The sequence below is a fragment of the Nomascus leucogenys genome, chromosome 5 (genome assembly GCF_006542625.1).
Source record: "Nomascus leucogenys isolate Asia chromosome 5, Asia_NLE_v1, whole genome shotgun sequence".
Lineage (NCBI taxonomy): Eukaryota > Metazoa > Chordata > Mammalia > Primates > Hylobatidae > Nomascus > Nomascus leucogenys.
Window position 1 is genome coordinate 129,073,778 of NC_044385.1, and position 25,595 is coordinate 129,099,372.

General features: G+C 38.5%; 1 protein-coding gene across 4 annotated transcripts in view; it reads left to right on the top strand.

Annotated features, from left to right (window-relative positions):
- The window catches only part of BIVM (basic, immunoglobulin-like variable motif containing), a 42,161-nt gene extending 16,894 nt beyond the window's left edge, over positions 1–25,267 (top strand). For all 4 annotated transcript variants that reach the window (XM_030813665.1, XM_030813667.1, XM_030813666.1 and 1 more), the window contains 8 exons: positions 453–579; positions 5,043–5,138; positions 5,749–5,853; positions 6,070–6,164; positions 15,233–15,365; positions 18,216–18,302; positions 22,388–22,484; positions 23,317–25,267. In XM_030813665.1, the coding sequence (XP_030669525.1) occupies positions 453–579; positions 5,043–5,138; positions 5,749–5,853; positions 6,070–6,164; positions 15,233–15,365; positions 18,216–18,302; positions 22,388–22,484; positions 23,317–23,610 (1,034 nt within the window). In that variant the 3' untranslated portion in view covers positions 23,611–25,267. The remainder of the gene's footprint in view (positions 1–452; positions 580–5,042; positions 5,139–5,748; positions 5,854–6,069; positions 6,165–15,232; positions 15,366–18,215; positions 18,303–22,387; positions 22,485–23,316) is intronic.
- Positions 25,268–25,595: the final 328 nt, after the last annotated feature.

The following is a 25,595-nucleotide window of genomic DNA, read 5'->3' on the forward strand; positions in this document are numbered from 1 at the left end:
TTAACAGAGTTGCATTAATTTGGTTTTATTGTTTTATAGAAAGCCTTCATTTTCTGGAAAGTGATCTAGTTAAATTTTTTTACTGTCGATAATTTGATTTTCTGGATATGGCTAAAGATTTAGTGATTGTTTCACCAGCTAAGTGACTAGCTCTGGAATTGGAGTATAAGAACCTGACACAAAATAGGATTCATGGTTGTTTAAATTTGTTTTTATTCTCTCTTTCTTTTTAAGGTAGGGGACTATTATTGAAAATACATGTATTACTTCACTGTGTTTGCACATATCATTTTTAGAACCTGTGGCAGTTATTTATTTATTATTTTTTCTTTGCACTTTCTCAGCAGAATTATTAAGGCAGTTACTTCTTAATTTTGGTGCACAATTACTTTTTGTCGTTTCAGTTTACTTCATCTTAAGCATTTTGCTTATTTTATACTCTTGTATTCTAGGCAATGCAAAGAAACAAGTTTCCAAGAGAAAAACTTCAGATAAAAAGGGAAGATATCAGAAGGAATGTCCTCAGCATTCTCCTCTTGAAGATATTAAACAGCGGAAAGTATTAGACCTCAGACGATGGTGACGTTATCAGTTTTTATTTTTTTCATTTTTGAAATATGTAATATATGTTGGCAGTAACTTAGCAGTTTACAAATTAGTACATTATATGTATCATAAATATTTTTATTTCTAAAATTATTACCAGGATTTCTGAATATTTAAAGTCTACCACAAATGTTTGAAGTAGATTAATAATGAGCTATGCTGGTCTTTCCCAAACTCGGCTGATCATTAGAGTTATCTGTGTGACTCCACATAACTGCCATCTAGATTTAACAACGATTAACCTTTTGATGTAGTTACATACTTAGCTTTTCATTGCTGAAGAATTTTCAAGTAAGTGACTGATTTTTATCGTATTTCATCTAAAGTTACTTAAGTATGCATCTCTAAAAAATGACTTTTTTCTACTTAACCACAATACTTTTGTCATACCTCATAAGATTAACAATATTTCCCTAGTGTCTAATTCCCAGGCTAAATTCACATTTCCTAGATTGTTTTGAAAAGGTCTTCACATCTGTTTGTTCAAAGTGGGACCCAGTTGTGAACCACATGTTTGCTTGTCATGACCCATAATTCTCTCACTCTAGGACAGTCTCCACCCCTCTTTCCCCCTTGTCTTTTAAAAATTCTATTATTTTACTCGACAAATTAGAATTGTAAAGATTGGCTTATTGAAGAGACTTGGCCAGATATTTTGTAGAATGTCCTACATTCCAGATTTGTTTTTTCCTTTTAGTTTCCTAAATTATTCATCTAACCTCAATATTTCCTGTAAACTGGAAGTTGAATATAAAGACTTGATTAAATTCCAGTACAACTTTTTGTGCAAGAACACTGCTTAAGTGGGCCCTCATACTTCAAACGTTTCACATCAGAAGGCACATGGTATCTGATTATCCAGTATTAGCAATTCTAAGTGATTACTGGGTTAAGGTGGTGACAGCTGTATTCTACATTGACGAGTTCTTTCTTTCTCCTTTGCTACCCTCAAGTAATCAGTAGGGTGACAGAGTGGCATTAGGTAATAGCCAGGTTCCATCAACTTTTTACCTTATGGTTTTAGCCAAATGTATTGACAACCCAAACCCATTGATGATCCTTGTCTGAATATTTGTTGCAAAATGGTTATATTTCAAAATTCCATTTTTTTTTTTTTTTTACTTTTATTACCCAGCATTCTTCTGTAGCTTTCATTGATCAACTGGGGCTATTTGGTTATCTTAAAATACAGTTCCTAGTCTAATGAAAACAAGTTTAATTCATGACAACTTTTATGTATTACTGACCCTGATTTGGGTTTTTAAAATTCCTTTGTATGACATTTTAGAAATATATTTTTATCACTTCTTTAATAAATATTGGACCCTTTGCTGTAGGCTGAGAAACAGAGATGCACACAACATGGTTTTTGTTTTCCCAAGGTTTACAATCCAGTTGAGGTGAGGGGACTAAACAGAAAAATGTTAGATATCTTAGGCAGTTTGTCACGTGAAGGGTATGAATCACTAATTAACCGTGAAAGGAGGTAATGATCACCAAAATGCTTTACTAAGGTCCTGGGTCTTAAGGGAGGAAATATGAAGGGTTGGAGGGGTGAAGGGTCTTTGAAAGTATTACAGCATAGTGTCTCTGAAATGTGGGTAATGAAGAGTAGAATAGCTTGTCTAAAGTGAGGCTTAGAGAAGCCAAGAAACCTGCCAATGTCACATGGCTAATAAGTAGAAGGTCTTGTGTTGAAGCCGAAGAGTCAGACCAACAGTCATGCTGTTTGCGTATAATACGCATCATCATCTGTTTCTTAGATATCAGGCTCAATATTTAGATGTTTTTTTTCTGAGTTAAAGATAAGCCATGGACGATTTCTTAACAAAAGGAACTTTTATAAAGATAAATTTGGAATAGTATGTAGGGAATAATGGAGAAGAGACATTAAAGTCAGAAACATTCATTTTAGTTTCTTTGAAAAGAAGGCTCTGCTCCTTTGTGCTTCTAATCACTTAGATTTAAGCTTTGTTTCAACAACAAATAGTATGACATGTGAGGCCATGAAGGCTGGGACTGGGAAGGATAGATGGGAGAAATGCCCTGAGGGGAAAACATCACCAGGACTATAAGCCTGTTTTCCACTGAGAATATGACAAGATTAGGTTAGAATGGAAAGTCCCATAGAAGATAGTAGAATGTTGGTAAACATTTTAACCTGGTCATAAACAAGACTAGGAAACAAGTTTAGATTGATGAAAAAGTATGAAGAATCTTAAGAGAAATTCCCCTTTCCCTCTCCTTTTTAAAAATTCTTTCAGGCCAAATTTAGTGTTATGAGAAAAAATATACACATGCATGTAATACTTTGTTAGTAAATATATGTAAACATAAATGTTATAAAATATAAAACACTGTTAGTATTGGACTTGTAAAATAATACCCAAAATTGAACTCTGGCAAAAATATTCACAGCAGAAAAGAAAAAAATCAGTAAATGAATGAGTTGCTTGTGTTTTATCAGCATGGGCCATATAGCTTATGATGACAGAGCTGTTAATAATCACTTGTCCACAAAGATCTCTTAGGTTGGAGTTCACACTCAAATTTAAACAACTAGGGCAGATTACTTGAATAAGGACATTAGTAAATTGCTCATATGTTTCCAGGGATGGGGGAAAGAGGAAAAAGGGAGTTGTGTTGTTCACTGGATAAAGAGTTTCATTTTTGCAAGATGAAAAAGTTCTGTTGCCTAACAATTTGCATATAGTTGACACTACTGACCTGTATACTTAAAAATGGTGTACATGATAAATTTGATGTTTTATGTTTTTTACCACAATTAAATAACAAAGCAAAACTGAGGGAGAACTCAATAGATTTGACAATGAGGTGTTGAAGACAGCACTTAGTATGTTAAGTGACAGTTATTAGCTTTTGTGTGTCATTTTGTGTAGTTGAGTCTACAGATTTAGGGCTCATGGCACACGTTCTCACTTATAAGTGGGAGCCAAACAATGTGAACACATGGACACAGGGAGGGAACAACACACACTGGGCCCTGTCAGGGGGTGGGAACCAGGGACAGGAGAGTATCAGGAAAAATAGCTAATGCACACAGAGTGTAATACCTAGGTGATGGGTTGATAGATGCAGCAAACCACCATCACACACATTTATCTATGTAATAAAGCTGCACATCCTGCACGTGTACCCTGGAACTTAAAAAAAAGAGATTTAAGGGTCATGGTTAACTTGTATGTGTGCCAATATGCATAGTATATATACATATACAAATGCATATATGTACACATGCATATGTCTAATTTTTCATTTTGTAATTAATTTTCAGATGACACTAAAGTTGCTCTTAGTGATGATAGGTCTTGTTTCTTTGTTTCATTGTGGCTACTTCTTAGCACCTTCTTTAGAAAGCAGTTAGGAGAAGATCATTTGAAAGCCAACGAGTGTTGTGGGTTATTGTTAAGCTGATTTAACATTGTCTCCCCCCACAACCACGCATGACTAGCTTCTTGTTTGGCCAGGTGCAGTGGCTCATGCCTGTAATCCAGCACTTTGGGAGGCCGAGGTGGGAGGATCACAAGGTCAAGAGATCGAGACCATCCTGGCCAACATAATGAAACCCTGTCTCTACTAAAAATACAAAAATTAGCTGGTTGTGGTGGTGCATGCCTGTCGTCCCAGCTACTCGGGAGGCTGAGGCAGGAGAATTGCTTGAACCTGGGAGACGGAGGTTGCAATGAGCCGAGATTATGCCGCTGCACTCCAGCCTGGGTGACAGAGTGAGACTCCATCTCAAAAAAAAAAAAAAAAAAGAAAGCCAACATATTTCTTCTTAAAACAGAATAAATAAATAGTCTGTCTCTTTCTCCTTCTGTTCACATTCACCCCAGTTTCTTCTCTTGAATCATGACGGTTTGGAAAATTGTCTGGGTTGCTTAGTGCCACTGAATCATGCCATGGAAGGATTTTGTATTTCACTTTTAAAATTCTCTGTGACAGGAGAAGCACTGCTTCATGGCTTCTTGCCCAAGGATTCTAGGTGGACACAGTGGGTAATAAATGGATGATTTTTAGTTTGGGTTGAAGAATCTCTCTGAGAAGTTGACACGTGGGGGCAATGGTTTGTTTCTCCTGTATTTCTGAAGTTGCAAATAATCATGTAAGCAGTTCAACCAGGAGTTTACACCAAACTTTTAATAGGTGATGTATCATTACTTTTTTCCCATTGGTTTGGATAACATCCACTTTAACTGGTAGTTAGTCATACTTAGCTATTTTTGTTAAAGCAGGTGATTTATGGTTACTTTATATTATGACATGATTAATAAGTGAATATGGAAGATTTTACATTGACTTAGGGGATCAAAGTTTTCATTATATTAACACCTTTAATTGCCATGAGTTTTCTATTTCTAGCATGCATATTTTATATTCATTCAAGTGAAGAAAACAGTCTTTTGTTTTCTCAGGTACTGCATAAGCCGACCACAGTATAAGACTTCTTGTGGCATCTCCTCATTAATTTCTTGTTGGAATTTCCTATACAGCACAATGGGAGCTGGAAAGTAAGTATGTCAATTTATCAGTATCCCCAAACTCCAAAGTAATTCAATGTTGTTTTTTCTATAACAGAAAAAAATTTAAGAATAGATTTTTTATAAATTTAAAAAAACCCTGCTGTATTTTAGTGTAAGTCTTTTAGCTTAAAATATATACATGTATTATTTTCAGTGAAATAAAACTGGGCTGGGTACAGTGGCTCACACTTGTAATGTCAGTACTTTGGGAGGCCAAGGTGGGAGTATTGCTTGAAGCCAAGGAGTTTGAGACCAGCCTGGGCAACAAAGCAAGACCCCATCTCTACAAAGTAAAAAAATAAAAACAACTAGCCAGGAACAATGGCATGTACTTGTATTTCTAGCCTCTTAGGAGACTGAGGCAAGAGGATCACTTGAGCCCAGGAGTTTAAGGCTGCAGTGAGCTATGATCATGCCACTGCACTCCAGCCTGGGCCACAGAGTGAGACCCTGTCTCTAAAAAAATAAATAAAATAAAATAATGAAAAATATTACTAAAATTATTTGCAAATCAGACAAACATATTAACATTGCGATAGGTTGTATTTGCGTATGATTGGAATTGAAAAATGAAAGGCAATGAATATTTCTTTTGTAGTCTTCCACCTATTACTCAAGAAGAAGCTTTACATATTCTGGGCTTTCAACCTCCATTTGAAGATATTAGGTTTGGTCCTTTCACGGGAAATACAACACTTATGAGGTATGAAGACCCTCTTAGAGACAAAACCGTGTTTCTAGTTTTGCAAAATAATAATGATGTAGATGTGTGTTGATAGTAAACCATGTATCCAGCTGCTGGGCTTCAACCTCTCATAGGTATACCAACTTTGGGCTATGCCTGAATTTATTTAGAATTGGAATAATGCCATCTTTTTGTAGAATTGTTGTCATGAGCAAATCTTCTTGTTATTTTCAGGTGGTTTAGACAAATTAATGACCACTTCCATGTAAAAGGATGCTCTTATGTTCTATATAAGCCTCATGGGAAGAACAAAACAGCAGGAGAAACTGGTAGGTAAACATATAGAAGATTTACACACACACATACACACATGCACACACACACACACACATACACACACACGGTTTAGAGTTCATCTCAAAGACTGGCTGTTTAGCTTCCTGGGACATTATGTAAACCCTCAACACAGTCTGTTACTTGCATGTAATCTGTAGGGCACTTTTTAATATGCAGTTTAATATTTTATCTCTTCTAACCTTTTTATGTAGAACCTTTAGAACTTTAAGGCATATCACAAACACTACTCTAACACATTGTGTTGTTTGGGTCCATGGTGTGTGTGTGTGTATGTGTGTGCACGTGCACATGCTAGTAAAACTCTAAGGAAGCAGCATGGAGTTAGCAGTTTTTCTTTCTAAGAAGGAATGTCAGGATTTGAGAATATTTGATATTAGACCTGTGTGGTAACATATAATGGCAGGAAAATAGACTGTTGAAGTGACAAAGTTCTGCTATAAAATAGTCTTGTTTATAACAGAAATATTAATGGAGTTGATCTCAATCATTATTTTAGTTATGTGCTAATTAAATAATTTGTACTATTTAGCAATTTCCATTTTTAAAATTGTTACAATCTTTTGACTGTATAAATCAGAAAATCGTAATACATTGTTAAAGAAAAAATTATTCTGACACTTGTTAAAAGGGTGAGAAGACTTTATTTAAGACTTGTGAAAGGCCTACCGTAGTAGGAATGAGAGATCAGGCCCAACTCTGAATACAGCAAAGACAACAAACACAACTGTGACTTTATAGCCAAGGGACACAGTGAGGGGTTTGGGGGTGGGAAATTACTAAGAGGGTCAAGGGTATGGGGATTCTTGCTAAACTGGCCTAACAGACTTCTTGCTAAAGGCAGGTCAAGGGCTGAGACATCAGGAGTTGGTAGGGGAGGCCCATGAGGAACTTGATTAGATATTAAGGGTTGTGGGTTCTCTCTAAACTGACTTAGCAGGATTCATACTAAAACTGGACACAGAAGTCTAAGGTCCAGGCCTGTTTGAGAAGAGGACTCAAGGATTAATCAGGAAGAGAATTGTTATCAATAGAGGGTATATGGTTTACCAAGGTGAAAGACTGAGCACAAAGGCAGATATATTTCTGTTGATCTATATTGGGCATATCAAGTTGGTTACTTGGAGGCAGGCTTGGAGATTACATGTTGCTTTCTACACATACTAGTTTTGTGACCTTGAACAAGTCACTTGCTGAGCCTTGATGCAGACCTTTTATCTTTCTGTATTTGTGTAGGGTCAGTGTGAGGATAAAAGGAGACATATTTGTAATGTACTTAGCACGCTGTGTTACAGAGTAAGGACTCAGTAAGTGCTAGCATTTATTCCTACTGACTAAATTCTATGCATTCACATGGGGCCTGTCTATCCCTCTGGAAAACATGGCTTTAAATGCTGTGTTGCTATTTATTTCTGTTTCTAGTGAGACTGTCACTACACTACTCTCAGTAAGTGATCAGGCAACAAAAAACTAAGAAAGGATATATTATCCTGTTTGGTAATTTTCTCTTTAGCTGTGTCTAGTTTGCTTTTTATACTGCCTATTGAGTTTTAGTTTTTTAAAAGAGGTTTTCAATCATTTTTATTCTAAAATATGTAGTTCTTTTAAAAATTGGTTTTTAAAAATAACCTCATTCCTTACTCATATTTTCAAACCCTTTTATTTTTTAAATCTATTGAAACTTTTTTCCTCCGTATTTGGTGTAATGTAGGAAATGTGTATATATCTGATTTTGCTGTCTCTTGTTTCTTCTGGGTCTTATTTGAGGTGCCTTCGTGTGCCATGAAAAGAAAATGCATAATTTGGCATTGTCTTTTATAGTTCTTGAATGTGTACTTCCACAGGATGTGCCAAACCTTTTTCTGGTCCAAAAGATTTTCACAGTCATTCTCCAATTATTAGAAGGTATAATAATGATTCTGTCAGTTGTGTTCATTAAAAGTTTTATAAAATGTCTGCCAATGACATTTTGCACCCTGTAAACTGAATACATAGCAGTTCAGTGAAAGCAAGTGAAAGGGTAAGGGGTGTCAAGGCATAGTAATTAGCAACCTGAGCCGGCACCACCATGTGGAGTTCCTGCCCCTCTCTCAGGATAGCACATGTGTGACCTGGGACCTTTGGATGTAGGGTTGTATAGTGTAGACAGCATCCACACTCAATCCACAGAATAAATACTAGTAAAGCTTAATTTCTTTTTAAAATACGAGGATCACTATAAACAAATGTTCTAATATTTTGTTTCTGTGCCCACAAAGGGGGTCATCTTGTCATCTTGTATAACCACCTGGATGTGTCGGTCCTGAAAATCATTAACCTAGAGGAGCAGTAGTTGGCAAATGTTTTTAAATAAAAGACTTGATAGTAAATATTCTTGGCTTTGAGAGACACATGGTTCTGGGGTAGTCACAGCTGCTTGATGCAGCTGCTTGGATCTTGAAGGCAGCCATAGACAACATGTAAACAAATGGATATGGTAGCGTCCTGGGAAAACCTTACTGATGGACCTGAAATTTGAATATCACATAATTTTCACATGTCACAAAATATTATTTTTCTTTTGAACTTTAAAAAATTTTATTTTTTATTTTTTAGAGATGAGGGTCTCATTCCATCCACTAGGCTGGAATGCAGTGGCTGTGATCATGGCTCACTGCGGCCTTGAACTCCTAGGCTCAAGCGATCCTTTCCCCTTAGCCTCCCAAGTAGCTAGGACTACAGGTTCATGGCACTGCACCTGGCTAATTTTTAATTTAATTAATTAATTAATTGTTTTTCTGAGACGGAGTCTCGCTCTGTTGCCCAGGCTGGAGTGCAGTGGCGCTATCTCGGCTCACTGCAAGCTCCACCTCCTGGGTTTGTGCCATTCTCCTGCCTCAGCCTCCCAAGTAGCTGGGACTACAGGTGCCCGCCACCATGCCTGGCTAATTTTTTGTATTTTTTTTAATAGAGATGGGGTTTCACTGTGTTAGCTAGGATGATCTTGATCTCCTGACCTTGTGATCCGCCCGCCTCGCCCTCCCAAAGTGCTGGGATTACAGGTGTGAACCACTGCGCTTGGCCTAATTTTATTTTATAATTTTTTTCGATTAAAAAAATTTTTAGAGATGGGGGCTCACTATATTGCCCAGGCTAGTCTTGAACTCCTGGCCTTAAGTGATCCTCCTACCTCGGCCTCCCAAAGTGCTGGGATTACAGGCATGAGCTACTGTGACTGGCCCATTTTTCTTTTGATTTTTAACAATGTAAAAACCATTTTAGCTCGCTGCCCATTTCAACACAGGCCACAGTCTGGAGACTGGATTTACCTGTTGGTGGGAGTTTGCCAAACCCTGACCTAGAGAATGAAGCCTAAATTCCTGAGCATGGTGTTTGAGGGACTGGCTTTTGAGTATCCTGCTCCAGCCTACCTCCCCTGGTGTTCAGCCATGCTGGGCTCCTCGATGTTTCCCTGTTCTTCACAAGGTACGGGTCATCCTTAGGCCTGTGTGTCTCACTGATGGGATGTCCTGCTAGGGAGCATGTGGAATGTGGGATTTCATATCTTTGTGATTGGTGGATTCCTATTTATTTGTCCATCCTGGACTTCAACATAACAGATGGATATGGTGGTGTCCCAGGAAAACATGGGGGGATGGCTTTTTGTTCTGCTTGCCAGGCAGGATTCAATCCCTTCCTCTCCTGGGTTGTCACAGCACCATGTGTGCCTCTGGTAGAACTTTGATTTCGTTGCGAGGTAATTCTTGGTGCACCATATAGTTTCATGCAGAAAAACTAGAGTTGCCTTTCTTGAGGATTAGGCCAAGTTCTTACTCATTTGTGCATCACAGTGCCTGATACTTAGGTGCTCAATAGGAGTTAATTTAATGAATTCTCAATTGAGGAAATGAGGCAGGAGGAATTCAGGAGATTGGGGTTAGGAAACTTATAGGAGATAATTTTGTTGTCCATTCCAAAGCTGGCATTCTTCTTTTGCAAGAGTTCTCTCTTGTGATGTGGAAAGGAAAATGTTTTCAAAATGTTTTCTTTTTCCCTTTCTGTAGCTCATCTTTCCTTCTGGCTCCTACCTGCTCTCCCCTCCCCACACTCCCAGACACACACTCACCTGCACCTGTGTGCTAGTTCTGCCCTGTTTTCCATCAGAACCCAGTGTGTCCTCCTTCTGTCTTCTGGAGTCCCTCAGTTGACAGTTTTTCACGTGTTCCTAAGGACAGGAAATGAGCCAACTCATTGAATCTGATGTTTTCATCTTTACATCTTAGCAGTGCCTTGAACATTGCCTTTTACATTATAAAAAGAGATTAAGACTGTCTCAGAATCACTTCTTAACCGATTCACAGGGTGGCTTTATATCTCTTTTAATGGGGTGTGGACCAAAATGCATGTCTGGGATTATAGAAATGATCACTGGAGTGAATGTCATACTTACGTGTCGGATATAATGGAAAGCTATTACAATACAGTTCTCGGTTTTGTGTCCCAAGACTGCATTATGAGTAGGGCCCTGGGAGACACCAGAACAAGACTCATAATTCCTTTTACTTGTTTTCTTTTTGCCTGCTGATTAGAAGAGGACTTCATTTGAGTAGTTAATGGTTTTCTATTAATATCAGCAGTATCTAGATGGAGTGAGAGGATAGATAAAGAGATGGGTCAGTCAAAGTAAAGGAAATTAGGGGAAGCAGGAAGACCCAGAGAAATTAGAATAAGAGAGAAAATCTATCAAAGAAACTCTGGGTATCAAGGAAACATCAGCTATATAAATTTAATCAAATTCCTGAAGTAAGAACATATAATTTTTAAATTAATGGAATGGAATAAAACACTAAAAGGGCCATGGAGAGAGTTGACTTAGGAACCACTATTCTGGAATTTTAAAAGATTTTTGATCAATTGTCCTGTCCAATTTTAAGATTTTATACTATAATTTTGCTGGAAATTCTCATTTGTAGATCTTTTGAATATCTGTACTTTATTTATTTTATTTTCCAGTAGTCTGGTACCTCCCAAGTTCTTTGTGACTTATTTAAATGTAATGATTTGGCGCATGTGTTAACCAGTTCCCTTAATAATCTAGGATGTGTAGCATTGGGTCCCAATGACTTTTTTTTTTTTTTTAACCTATTTGTTTAAATTTCCTCCAGCATACATCCACGCTTTTCATTGAGGAATGGGATAAACTACCTATTTTCCTTAAATTTGTTTTCTTTTATTTTGTTAGGGGGTTGAGGTGGTTACTATAATTTCTTTGGGTAAGTTTTAATATATTTTTCAAGTTTTATTCCTACTTTCAATTTTTTTTTCCAGAATATTCAACTTCTTAGTGCTTTTCTGTGTGCATTTCCTGAAGGATAATTAATCTTCCTACGCCTCCTGGAATATTTTTGTCTTTACCTTTGCTAATTGGGGGACCCAATTAAGCCCTGCTTCATCTCCGATATGTTCCTTGGCCACCTTAGCCCTGGATTCCTCTAAATTCCTGTAGTACTGATTATTCACACCCATGATTTTCCATTTGCTATGTGCTATGTTTTATTATGCTTCAGGGACTCCCCGGTGCTTATTTCCAGTGGGCTCTCAGTAACTGTAAACTAAGCACACTAATGGAATAAAAGTGAAGTCCAGGGATTTTGGTAAGACTTAGCTGTTAATATTAGTGTTGTTTTCAGAGATGTCACTAGTCACAATGAAAATTTATTCTAGGAGTTGCCAACATTAGGTCTCTGTTCAGATAACTTCAAAGTATGGGTTCACTTAGCCACCAACATTTGTGCCAAGCAAGTCCAGATTCATTCTTTTTAATGAGCTAGCTTGAAAATTGCATTTATATTCATGTATTTAGTTTTTTCTAGTGGGTATTGCAGTTCATAACTTTTGCTTAACAGAGAAGACCCATCTCTGGCCTCATTCCTATATAACTCACACATCCCTTCACCATGATTGTTGTTACCAGCTTACTGCAGCACCTCAGTACATCTCAGGTGGACAATGCATTAGTATTCTGTTTTCCTCATGTACTGGTTTTCTCCAATTCATATTAGACACAAATAATAAATCTCTTGAACATGCAGTGCTAATATACCCCTTTCCTCGTTAGGAGCTGTCTGGTGCTTGCTTACAGCATAAACTGCTTAGTGTCATTCCAAGCTGACACAAATTGGCCTTCCCCTGCTGTCCTCCATGTACCGGTTGTATTTAAAAGATGTCAGGGGAGGCTGGCATAGTGGCTCACGCCTGTAATCCCAGCAGGTTGGGAGGCCGAAGTGGGTGGATTCCTTGAGGCCAGGAGTTTGAGACCACCCTGGCCAACATAGTGAAACCCCATCTCTAAGAATACAAAAAATTACCTGGGCATGGTGACGTGCACCTGTAATCCCAGCTACTCGGGAGGCTGAGGCACGAGAATGCTTGAACCCAGGAGGTGGAGGTTGCAGTAAGCTGAGATTGTGCCATGCACTCCAGCCTGGGCATCTTTTTTTTTTTTTTTATTAAAAAAGATGTCAGGGGAATAAGGACCTTGCAGAGTAATGTTAGGGTGCTGGATTACCTGTCAGAGTTTCAGAAGCTATTCTTGTCTTTGAAGGTGTAAAAATATACTCTAGTAAGTTCTTCTGGAGTTATCTAACATTCCTCTATAGATGATCAGGGTCTACAGGACAAGCTCATACTAAGCAAACTCAGAATGTCAGAATGTTAACGGAGTAACTTGAAGTAAGAAACATAATCTCAAAGGGACCAGAATTCTCTTGTTGGCTGCTCAGGATACCTGCTCTTCTCCATGCAGCAGGCCAGTGAATTCCTATAGTTTTGTTCTCCTTTCTCTATGCCGTGCAGATCATGGCTCTGCATTTGGTGGTGGTTGCTTTGTTGCTTAAGTTTCAGATTTTAAAGATATACTGAAGTACAGACTCAACTTCATTCTGAATTTAGCGTCCTTCAGTAACACATTTGTGTCTTCTCATACACAGAATTACTTTCTTGGACGACTACCTTAATGTGTTAAATGCTGTATTTACTGGCTTGGCACAGTGGCTCACACCTGTAATCCCAGCACTTTGGGAGGCTGAGAGGGGTGGAACACTTGATGTTGGTAATTTGAGACCAGCCTGGCCAACATAGTGAAACCCTGTCTCTACTAAAAATACAAAAATTAGCTGGGCGTGGTGGTGAGTGCCTGGAATCCCAATTACTTGGGAGGCTGAGGCATGAGGATCATTTGAACCCGGGAGGTAGAGGTTGCAGTGAGCTGAGATCATGCCACTGCACCCCAGCTTTGGCGACAGAGCAAGGCCCTGTCTCAAAAAATAAAAAAATAAAAATATATAAATAAATAAATGCCGTGTTCACTATCTTTTATTTCAGAGGGTGATCTTTTTCTGATTTTGGCCTGAAATTGTTGGGTTGTCCACAGTAGGCTTCTCTATACCATCGTACCCTGTATGCTATAAACTAGATCATGGGCTGTTCCCTGAGTATATTCTTACTTCCCCAGTGGTTTATTCTCCTAATGCTCTTTCTTCTGTCTAGATTGTTGAAATCCTGACACTTCATTAAGTTTCATCTTGAATACTACTTCTTCTTGACTCCTCAAACCTGATGTGCTCTTTCTCCTTTGAATTCTATGCCCTTTTTGTGGCACTACCGTATTTCACCTTATATAAAAGTTACTTGTTCCATCTTCCCTACTAATGCACTTGAGGGACCATGTATCACTCCTTGGCTCTCTGCTACGGCCGTGGACCTGCTGTTCCTAGTGGTCTTCAGCTATTTCAGTGGCCAGAAAGTCGATCATTGAAACTATGACTTGCAAGCTTTCATCTGCTTCATCTATTTTTAGGATTTCTAGTTTTAATGGGCTGTTTATGAATAAATAATTTAGCTTCTTCTACGACATGCCAGTTAATGAAACCTCAGTTAATGGCTTTGAGTACTAAGTGCTGGTGAAAAGTCATTTCTTATGGTAATACTTTTGAAATTGACCACTATTATAGTTATGGCAAATGTCCAAGGAAGAGTGGGTATAAGAGGTTGTGGTACTACCAGCCTGTCTCTGTAGAGATGTTATCTTGTCACTTGGCTTGTGAAGGCTACTCCTCTAGCCTCCATAACTTTTGTGTAAAGATTAAAGTGTGTGTTAGTGTTGTAGAAAAAACTGGGTTCTTATCACACAACAAGGAAAGATTAGGCTCTCAGATACTTTGAAGGGTGAGAGGGAACAGAATTTATTGGGTGAAAAGGAAAAAACTCAGCAAAGCGAGAAGGGTTCCTGCTAACAGGCCCCCATCTCACAGACTGAATCCCAGGTTACCACACAGGGACAGGAGAGGCCAGGCTCCTCCCCACTGCAAACAGCGGGCACTTCCCGAGGCCCAACCCCATCCTCCCACCACGCAGGCCAGGTGGAGATTCTCCAGGAAGCCCTTTTTACTTGACTGTCTCATTAGTAGGTGAAGTTTGCATTTTTAGAACTTGTTTATTACCTGGAGCTTATTTTTATTTATATACACCAGTAGTCTTTTAAGTTGGGGTGTGTGTACTGCTTATATATTAGAACCTGTATATTTTAACCTAATTTTAAATTCCAACTTTTTGTATATCTTTTATAAAGACATATTAGTACAGTGGTATATGTATATACTTTATAAATGCATGTGCTAACATTGGGCATGCTTGTTCAGAATTTTAAGTGATAGCTGTGTACAACCAGAAAAGTTGAAACCATTGCTGAATACACTAGGTATTAGGTTTTAGACAAATTAAATTTCATAGACAACTATGTGTGTTATTAGAAGGTTTTGGTAAGCAAGGACATATTTTAGTTCTTTCGTTTGCTAATGAGCTTGCCTGAATTTCAGTTTAAAGAGTAAAACAGAATACATTTAACATTTTTTGTACCTATCAATAGCTTCTTGTTTTTCCCCAGCAGTGTCAGTGTGTTCCAAGTCATGTCTTTTCTGTCCTTAAGCCCTTAACCGGTCCTTTGTGTAAAGCAAAGACACTGCTTTATGGGCTTTCAGTTTGTTTGTTTGTTTGTTTTTAATAGCTTCAGGGGCCCTGTCAAAGTTAACCCGTGGATTGAAAGACGAATCGCTGGCTTATATCTATCATTGCCAAAATCATTATTTTTGTCCAATTGGCTTCGAAGCAACCCCTGTTAAAGCTAATAAGGCATTCAGGTAAGCATCGACATGTTTTAGAAAGTGCATTTTAAGAAATATTAAAAAATAGATGGGCGCGGTAGCTCACGCCTGTAATCCCAGCACTTTGGGAGGCTGAGGTGGGCGGATCACGAGGTCAGAAGATTGAGATCATCCTGGCTAACATGGTGAAACCCCGTGTCTACTAAAAATACAAAAAAAAAAACAAAAAACAAAAAACTAGCCGGGCATGGTGGCGGGCGCCTGTAGTCCCAGCTACTCAGGAGACTGAGGCAGGAGAATATCATGAACCTGGGAGGCAGAGCTTGCAGTGAGGTGAGATAGCGCCACTGCACTCCAGCCTGGGTGACAGAGCAAGACTCTGTCTCAAAAAAAAAAAAAAAAAAAAAAAATTAAAAAATATTTGAAGTCTCTGAAATTGGAAGGCTTGGTGATCTGCTTTCCTGACATCAAGCTAAACTATTCTTTAAACATTATGACTTATTCTTCTGCAGAATTGCATTTAGTTAATTGTGCTGTTGAAAATATCCATTTAGATACTGTTGTTCAGCCATTATAGGAAAAAGTCATTGAAAAGTCACTTGTTTTTCCCTTAGAGACAGGGTCTCACTCTGTCATCCAGGCTGCAGTGCATAGGTCACTGCTGCCTCAAACTCCTGGCCTCAAGCAATCCTCCTGCCTTAGCCTCCTGAGTAGCTAGGACTACAGGCATGCACCACCATGCCCAGCTCATTAAAATTTTTAATTTGCGTTTTCTATAGAGACAGGGTCTTGCTATGTTGTGCAGGCTGGTCTCAAACTCCTGGCCTCAAGTGGTCCTCCTTCCTGGGCCTCCCAAAGTGCTGGGATTACAGGTGTGAGCCACCACACCCTTCCTGAAAAGTAATTTTTACATTTATTATAAAACAGTTGCAAAGGATTTTACAGACTATGTCACAGTGCCTCATCCAACGTCTCCCATGAACAATATATTACAGAATCTAGTGTCAAGAAGATTGTCACAACTGAGTAAATTAAAAAGCATCTTCTTTTCTTAAAGTGAAGAACATGGAATTTATCTGGGTTCCCCCTTTGTCCTGATTGCAAGGAAGCTCTGAGCCAATTTTTATTTCCAATGTCAGAGACTACGTGACTTTCATGGTTATATTTCTTTTTTGCCTAATCTAGAGTTTCTGTTTTATTAACTATATAACTTTACTGGTAAACTTGCATCTTTTTGGAAGAGATGATCCCTAAGAAAGAGAAGGTGACTAAGTTTTAATGGTTTTTTTCCTGCTTAGCCACTTTTCCTTATGATGGGTTGAGATAATACCAGGATGGTTCAAAGCCAAGGGAGAAGTATCTAGTTAAGAATTGGTGGGTGGGGTGCAGTGGTATAATCCTAGCATTTTGGGAGGCTGAGGCAGGCAGATTGCTTGCACCCAGGAGTTCAAGACCAGCCTGGGCAACATAGTGAGACCCTGTCTCTAAAAAAACTACAAAAATTAGCTGAGTGTGTTGGTGTGCACCTGTAGTCCTAGCTACTTGGGAGGCTGAGGCGGGAGGATCTCCTGAGCTGAGATCATGCCACTGCACTCCAGCCTGGGCAACAGAGCAAGACCCTTTCTGTAAAAAAAAAAAAAAGAAAGAAAGAATTGGTGAAAACACAAGCCATGACTACTTTGAGCAAAGGGATTGGCTTGGTCATGGGGATAGGATGGGTTTTTTTGTTTGTTTTTTGTTGTTGTTGTTTTTTGAGACAAGGCCTTGCTGTGTTGCCCAGACTGGAGTGCAGTGGTGAGATCATAGCTCACTGCAGCCTCGACCTCCTGGGCTTAAGTGATCCTCCCACCTCAGCCTCCTGAGTAGCTGGGACCACAGGTACACACCACCATACCTGGCTAATTTTTCTATTTTTTTTTTTTAGAGACAGGGTTTCAGGGTTTCACCATGTTGCCCAGGCTGGTCTTGAACTCCTGGGCTCCAGTGATCCGACCACCTCAGTCTCCCAAAGTGCTTGGATTATAGGCATGAGCCACCACACCCAGCCAGGATGGGTTATTTGGGGCTGGAGGCCATGTGGCTTTGGAGTCCTACTCAAAGGCTCCTCGGGTTTGGGGAAGAGAGGGATTCTGAGACAGGTTGGAATGACCTGGGAGAACTAGGAAGCTGGAAGTTGTGTTTTGTGAATAAGGAGCAAGAGGGAACTCTCTTGTTCTCTCCAAATGCTGAAATGCTTTATTCATCTTTCTGGAGGTGGAATTTCTTGTAAGTGAGGTATACTGTGTGTTTCTTTTATGATTTCATCCTGCAGCTTCACCTTATTTCAGACATTTATCAAATATAAATCATGGTTTGAAACCAACTTTGTACCCTTTAAAAGAGAGTTCCTCACTTCTGCCTGTACCTAAGAATCATGTGAGATTTTTTTTAAAAAACTATACAAATCCCCAGGCTCTACTCCAGACCTATTTGAATTAGAATGTCCAGGGATGGGTTTAGGACATCAGTGTGTTTAAAGACTTCATTGCTTTAGGGTTTTATTTTTAGGATGCCTTTTGAGATGTCTTGAATTCATAGTGAAAGAAGAGTAGTGGAAAAATGCAGATAGCATTCCAGCATTTTTTTTCCTCCTAGACTTTTAGAGGTGGTATATTAAAACATTTTATAGCCCTGGATTTTGAATAGAGGATTAAGGCTGAAATTTAATTTGTGAGTTCTCTTTAATGGCCTGTAGAAATTTGCCCTCACCTAAGCTCTAATGTCTATTCTTGATGAATGAATGCCAGGTTTGAATACACTCTAGTATGCCTTTTATTAATATATAGTTGAAGCAGTATACTCAAGGAAGTAACTATTAAACTTACTGTGAATGTATTTTATATTTAGCAGGGGACCTCTCTCACCACAGGAAGTTGAATATTGGATCTTAATTGGAGAATCAAGTAGAAAACATCCTGCCATTCACTGTAAAAAGTATGTTAACTTCCCTTTATTTTCTTTAATTGAGGTAACATTTAGATACAGTGAAATGCACAGATCTTAGTTGTATATAATTAGTTTGATAAATGAATGCACCTGTATAATCACCACCCAAATAGGATATGGTACACATTCATTGCCATGGAAAATACTCTCACTCTCTACTCCTATCAATCTCCATAGAAAGCCCCTCTTCTGATTTCTGTCACCACAGATTTGCTTTGCCTCTTCTTGAATTCCATGTAAAGAGAATCATACAATATTATTTTTGCATCAATATCTTAAGTAACATTTTTGAGATTCCTCCATTGTGTCACGTGTATCAAGAGTTCATTTTTTTTTTTATTGCTGAGTAGTATTCTGTTGCATAAGTATGCTGCAATTTGTTTTCCATTTTCCTGTTGATGGGCATTTGGATTGCTTTGAAGTTTGGTCTCTTGTGAATGAAGCTCTTAGGAACATTCATGTGCAAGCCTTGAAACAAATTATATAAAAATTTTATTAAAATATAATTCACATACCATAAAGTTCACCGCACCCACCATGCGCAGTGGCTCATGCCTATAATCCCAGCACTTTGGGAGACTGAGGTGGGAGGATCGCTTGAGCCCAGGAGTTCGAGACCAACCTGGGCAACATAGTGAGACCATGTCTCTACAAAAAAATTAAAAAATGAGGCAAGAGGATTGCTTGAGCCTAGGAGATTGAGGCTGCAATAAGCTGTGATCGTACCACTGCACTCTCGTCTGGGTGACAGAACGAGATCCTGCCTCAAAAAAAGAGAAAAAATGTACAATTCCATAGATTTTATTATAGTTACAGGGTTCTGCACCAATCACCACTATATAATTGCAGAACATTTTCATCACTCCAGAAAGAAACCCCATACCCCTTGGCAGTCACTCCGTATTCCCTGAGCCCTGGCAACCACTGATCTACTTTCTGTCTCTAGGGATTTGCCTATTCTTTTTTGTTTGTTTGTTTGTTTGGAGACAGAGTCTCTTTCTGTCGCTTAGGTTGGAGTGCAGTGGTGTGATGTCAGCTCACTGAACCTCTACCTCCCAGGTTCAAGAGATTCTCCTGCCTTAGCCTCCTGAGTAGCTGGGATTACAGGCGCCCGCTACCACGCCCAGCTAATTTTTGTATTTTTTGTAGAGATGGGGTTTCACCGTGTTGGCCAGGCTGGTCTCAATATACTGATCTCAAGTAATCCACCCCCCTCAGCCTCCCAAAGTGTTGGGATTATAGGCGTGAGCCACCACGCCTGGCTGGGATTTGCCTGTTCTTGACATTTTGTGTAAATGGTGTCATACAGTATGTAGCATTTTGTACCTGGCTTCTTTCACTTAATACAGTGTGTTCAATGTCATCCATGTTTTAGCATGGATTAGAACTTCATTCCTTTATATGGCCAAATCATTTCCTTTGTATGGAGAAGTCGCTTTTGTTGTACAAGTCTTTTAGAGGACATATGTTTTGTTCTCCTGGAAGATACCTAGGACTAGAATTGCTGATTCATAGTATAGATGTATATTTAAGAAACTGTGAGAAAATTCTCCAAAGTGGTTGTAAACCTTCTGATGAACAGAAGTTCTGATTCTAATTAATTTTAATTAAATTTATTTTATCAATTTTGTTCTTTTATATGTTTTATGCCTCTATAAGAAATTTTTGCCTACTCCACGACCTCAAAGATGCTTTCCTGTTTTTTTCTAGAAGCTTTATAGATTTTATGTTTAGATTTCTGATCCATTTCTATTATTGTTTTGAGACAGGGTCTCTCTCTATCACCCAGACCAGAAAACAGTGGTGTGATCATGGCTCACTAAAGCCTCGACCTCCTGGGTTCAAGTGATCCTCCCACCTCAGTCTCCTGAGTAGCTGAGACCACAGATGTGTGCCCCCATGCCCTACTAATTTTAAAATTTTTTTGTAGAGACAGAGTCTTGCTGTGTTGCCCAGTCTGTTTTCAAACTCCTGGACTCAAGTGATCCTACCTCCTTGGCCTTCCAAAGGGCCGGGATTACAGATGTGAGCCACCATGCTTGGCCTTAATTACCTTTTGTGTGTGGTATGTGGTAGAGCTCAACTTTGATTTTTTCCCCCCAGTGTTTATCTAGTTATTCTAGCACTATTTGTTTAGAAGGATTTTCCTTTCCTTATTTAACTTCTTTGGTGCCTCTGCTGAAAACTGTATGTGTGGGCTGTTTCTGGACTCTGTCCTACTATTCTGTCTGTCCTTTTACTGATGCCACACTCAATTGTTGTTTATACTAAATCCTGAAATTAGACAGCACGAATTCTCTGAATTTTTCTTTTTCTTAAAAATTGTTTTGGCTCTTCTAGGACCTTGGCTTTTCCATAAAAATTTTAGAATTTTTCTTTTTAATTATAGCCTGTAAAGATTTTGATGAGGATAGAATCTATAGAATTCATAATTTTGGCTGGGCACGGTGGCTCGCGCCTGTAATCCCAGCACTTAGGTGGGAGGATCACTTCAGCTCAGGAGTTCGAGACCAGCCTTGGCAATATGGCGAAACCCCATCTCTACGAAAACTACAAAAATTAGCCAGACATGGTGGCATGTGCATGTAGTCTCAGCTACTTGGGAGGCTGAGGTGGGAGGATCAACTGAGCCTGGGAGGTTGAGGCTGCAGTGAGCTGAGATTGCACCACTGCACTCCTCCCTAAGTGACAAGGTGAGACCCTGTCTCATAAATAAAGAAAGAATTCACAGTTTAGTTTTGGGACAATTGACATCATAACAACATGGACTATATCTTTACTTAATTAGAGCTTTAATTTCAACTTTTTTTAAAAAAATTTTTCAGTGTGGAGTTTTCTGTCTTTTGTTAAACATTTTTTCTCAATGTGTTCTTTTATACTGCTGGTGGGAATGTAAATTAGTACAATCACTATGGCAAACAGCATGGAGATTCCTTAAAGAACTAAAAGTAGATCTACCATTTGATCCAGCAATCCCACTACTGAGTATCTGCCCAAAGGAAAATAAGTCATATGAAAAACACCCAGGCACACACGTTTATAGTGGCACAATTCGCAATTGCAAAGATGGAGAATCAACCTAAGTGCCCATCAACCAATGAGTGGATAAAGAAAATGTGGTATGTATATACCACGGAATACTACTCAACCATAAAAAGGAATGAAATGATGTCATTTGCAACAGCTTGGATGGAGCTGGAGGCCATTATTCTAAGTGAAGTAACTCAGGAATGGAAAACCAAATATCATATGCTCTCACTTTAAGTGGGAGCTAAGCTATGAGGATGCAAAGGCATAAGAATGATATAATGGACTTTGGGGACTCCTGAGGGCAGTCTGGGAGGGGGGTGAGGGATAAAGACTACATATTGGATTCAGTGTCCACTGCTTGGATGATGGGTACACTAAAATCTCAGAAATCACCACCAAAGAACTTATTCATGTAACCAAAACCCAGCTGTACCCCAAAAACAATTGAAGTAAAACTTAAAAAAGATATTGCGATAAAAAGGTTTTCCTCAGTGTGTTATACTTTTTGATGCTATTGTAAATTGATTTTTTAAAAAATTTCATTTCCTCATTATTTGCTGGTTGAATACAAAAATACAATTGATTTTCCTACGTAGACCTTGAATCTTACATCTTTACCAAATCCTGTTAGTTCTAGTAGTTGTTTTGTAATTCCCTTGGATTTTCTGTACAATTGTGTTGTCTCCTAATAGAGACATATTAACCTTACATTCTTTTCAAAGTGGACTTGACTGTAATTGAAAAGGAAATGTAGCATATTGCTGCTTCAGCCTGAAGGATGTCATCTAACATGTTGGTATTTATTTATTCTGTAGGAAGGGTAACCAATTGTATACTGAAAACCTTGGCAATGGTTGGATGAACAGAATTGTCATAAAACTAGAAGTTATTACAGTGTAGTGGATGAAACAATGTTGAGATAAGAGAATTACTGCCAATTATTGCTGTGATAATATTGCAGCAACTTGCTCATGAAAAATTCCATTGCAGTGATACTTTGGACCTAAAGAAAATTGTGCTTTATCCTTTCTTCTTAACTATAGATGGGCAGATATTGTTACTGATCTAAACACTCAAAATCCAGAATACTTGGATATCCGGCACTTAGAGAGGGGACTGCAGTATAGGAAAACAAAGAAGGTAAGAAGAACACCATTGTGTTTGAAGGCATTTCCCAGCTGACCAAAATGCAGTGTTTTACTTAGCACTCTTTAGGTTGTAAGTAACAGAAACCTATATTTGATAGAGGAGTGAAAATTATTTTAAGGACACAGGGCTGTCTTTAAAACCCAAGGGCAAGGAGTATAACCTGGAATCTTAAAGGAATGGTAGATGGTAGCAGGTATTGGAATGATAGCAAGGGCCAAGTAGCTGATAGTCTGCTTCACTCTTTTGGGGGCTATATATTGTTCTTAGCTCTCCTTTTTTCTGATTACTTTCTTCTTAAGATCATCATCTTTCAATTTATGTATCTATTTTAGATGAACAGTCTAGACTGAGACTGACCTGTCTTGGATTCAGTTCCATAGGCTTAGCCCAGCTTGGGCCAGGTTAACTGTGGCCTTGTGGCAGAGTCATGTGTACAAACAAGGCTTTGGGAGAGGCTCTCAGGAAATGATATCCCACTGATGCAATCTTACTCATATAACTATATGAAGAATAGGAGAGAGAGGAAAAGGAATGATCTTGGTGTTTGAATTAGGCAGATGGGGAAGTTCTCTAGTATGTGTTGGGAGTGAGCAGTAGAGAGGCATGGGGAGGAAGGTGTTTTGGCTCCGGTGGGCATTGTTATATTTTGTAAAGGCAGCTGTTAGAAAAGGTGCAGGATAAGGTGCTCTGATGGTGCCTGGAAGGAAAGTACCATTTTGAGGCAGGTGAAGTAAAAAAAGAAACAAGGGAGTTCATAGGGACCTACAGATTAGTACAATTAATTTCCCTTTATTTTCTTCACCCAACTTTTTTTTCTTCTCAGGTTGGGGGAAATTTGCATTGCATCATAGCATTCCAGAGACTTAATTGGCAAAGATTTGGCCTTTGGAACTTTCCATTTGGAACCATTAGACAAGAATCACAACCTCCAACACATGCCCAGGGAATTGCCAAATCTGAGAGTGAAGACAATATTTCCAAGAAGCAGCATGGGCGTCTGGGCCGGTCTTTCAGTGCTAGTTTCCATCAGGACTCGGCATGGAAAAAGATGTCTAGTATCCATGAGAGAAGGAACAGTGGTTACCAGGGTTACAGTGATTACGATGGGAATGATTGACTATGCTTGGTACTGAACAGCTGGCATTATATATGAAACTGCTATATACAGGACTGTATAAAGACAGTAGAAGATTTTAGTAAGCCTACATTAAATAGGAGCGGATCTTGTGGTATAAAAAATAACCTTGTAGTTCTCCAGATACTAAGCTTGTATATGATTATGATGGGTGATTTCAGATATATAAGCAGATAAGCACAGATTATTGTCCTTTCAAGTTAAGAGTATATAATCTGGACAGAAATTTTCACAAAATTCAATAAAATTACAACGGTTGTCTAAATAAGTGAAACACAAATACACTTAATAGCATCAAGATTTGAAATACTTAAGCATGAAGTAACTTTTTTAATGACTCGATCCCTAGACATTTGTTACAGATAGTTTTATTCCTAAGACCAAGATGTAAAGTACCATCTGCCCTTAAAAAAAAAAAATTGGGGCTGTCAATTTCTAGTTCTCACTCATGGTTAATGCGCATTTAAAATTATTTCATGAGTCTAGTAGTTCTTTGATTTATAGCAGGATCTTGCTTGCCTCATTTGTTTCCTGGTTACGTTCTTAGGATTCTGACTAAGAGGCAAAAGAAAAGACTCAAGAAACTGATCCTGGAGATCGAGACCATCCTGGCTAACACGGTGAAACCCCGTCTCTACTAAACATGCTGGGCGTGGTGGCGGGCACCTGTAGTCCCAGCTACTCGGGAGGCTGAGGCAGGAGAATGGCGTGAACCCGGGAGGCGGAGCTTGCAGTGAGCGGAGATCGCGCCACTGCACTCCAGCCTGGGCAACAGGGCAAGACTCTGTCTCAAAAAAAAAAAAAAAAAAAAAAAAACCAAACTGATCCTTTTTTTTGGTGCAAATGGGTGACTTAGTGCATTGATTTAGATTTTTTGACTTTCTTGATGTAGTTTGTAATAATCAAATATTGACAAGAACCTTAGGTCTCGAAAGACTTTTATAAGTCTAGATGACGTTTGCCTTAGGGATAAAGTAAAAGAACAATTGGCACCTTAAGTTTCTATACCCAAGGTTATCTGTGAAATGAGATTTCCTGATATTTGATTGTTCTCTCAATATGGAGTCGTATGTTGATAACAGTACTGAAGATGCATAAGAAATGCCCAAGTCACTCAGAGGACAACTACCCATATTCCAGACTCTGAGCTGTTTCCTTTTTTAAATCATATAGACAATTAGCTGTTTGAAGTGAGTATTAAATATTTCAGAGGTGTGAATTTCATGTATTTGAGCTCCTCTAGTTGCTGTCGGTTTTTCTTCTGCTGCCAACCTGTGACTCACAAATGACTAAGATCTCTTGTTCTTTAATTTTAGGGTCTTGATCCAGGACTCAAATCAGTAACTTGGTGATTACAAGGTGCTGAATGTGTTGGTAACCATATCGCAATACACCTCAAGGAAAAGGTTCAGATTTTTATTTTTAAAATATTTTCATTTTTTTCTTGAATTTTATATCCATTTGTTCACTCATACATGCCTACCCTACAGAAGGGGATATATATTATGAAATGGTCATTTTTCTGAAGAGAATATTTTGCTTGAAATGCAAAGGACTGAAAGAGATTTGTAGGTTGTTGTTCATACTGGAACTTTTAAAAAAAGTTTTCATCAAATAAAGTTTTGTTTTCTACTTTTAATTATATGAATGTTTTTAAACCTTTGTTTTAGGTAGAAAGTACCGTTATGTCTTTGAAGTACATGATAACTTGTCAATTCTGCCCAGCTGGTACATGATAAGAAACCATCTTGAGTCTTTTATAATTAATGAAACAATATGCATTATGATGACTGTAATTTTAGATTTCTAATTTAATAGGAAATAGAAAATTTGATTCTTTTATTAGCTTGAACCAAATGAAGTTGTCATCTTTGTAGGTCAAAAATGGTTGAATATCAGCAATTTCATACAGTTCAACTGAATCTTTCAGAGAAGAGGTAGGTAGGAAGAACCAAGAGGAAAGGAGA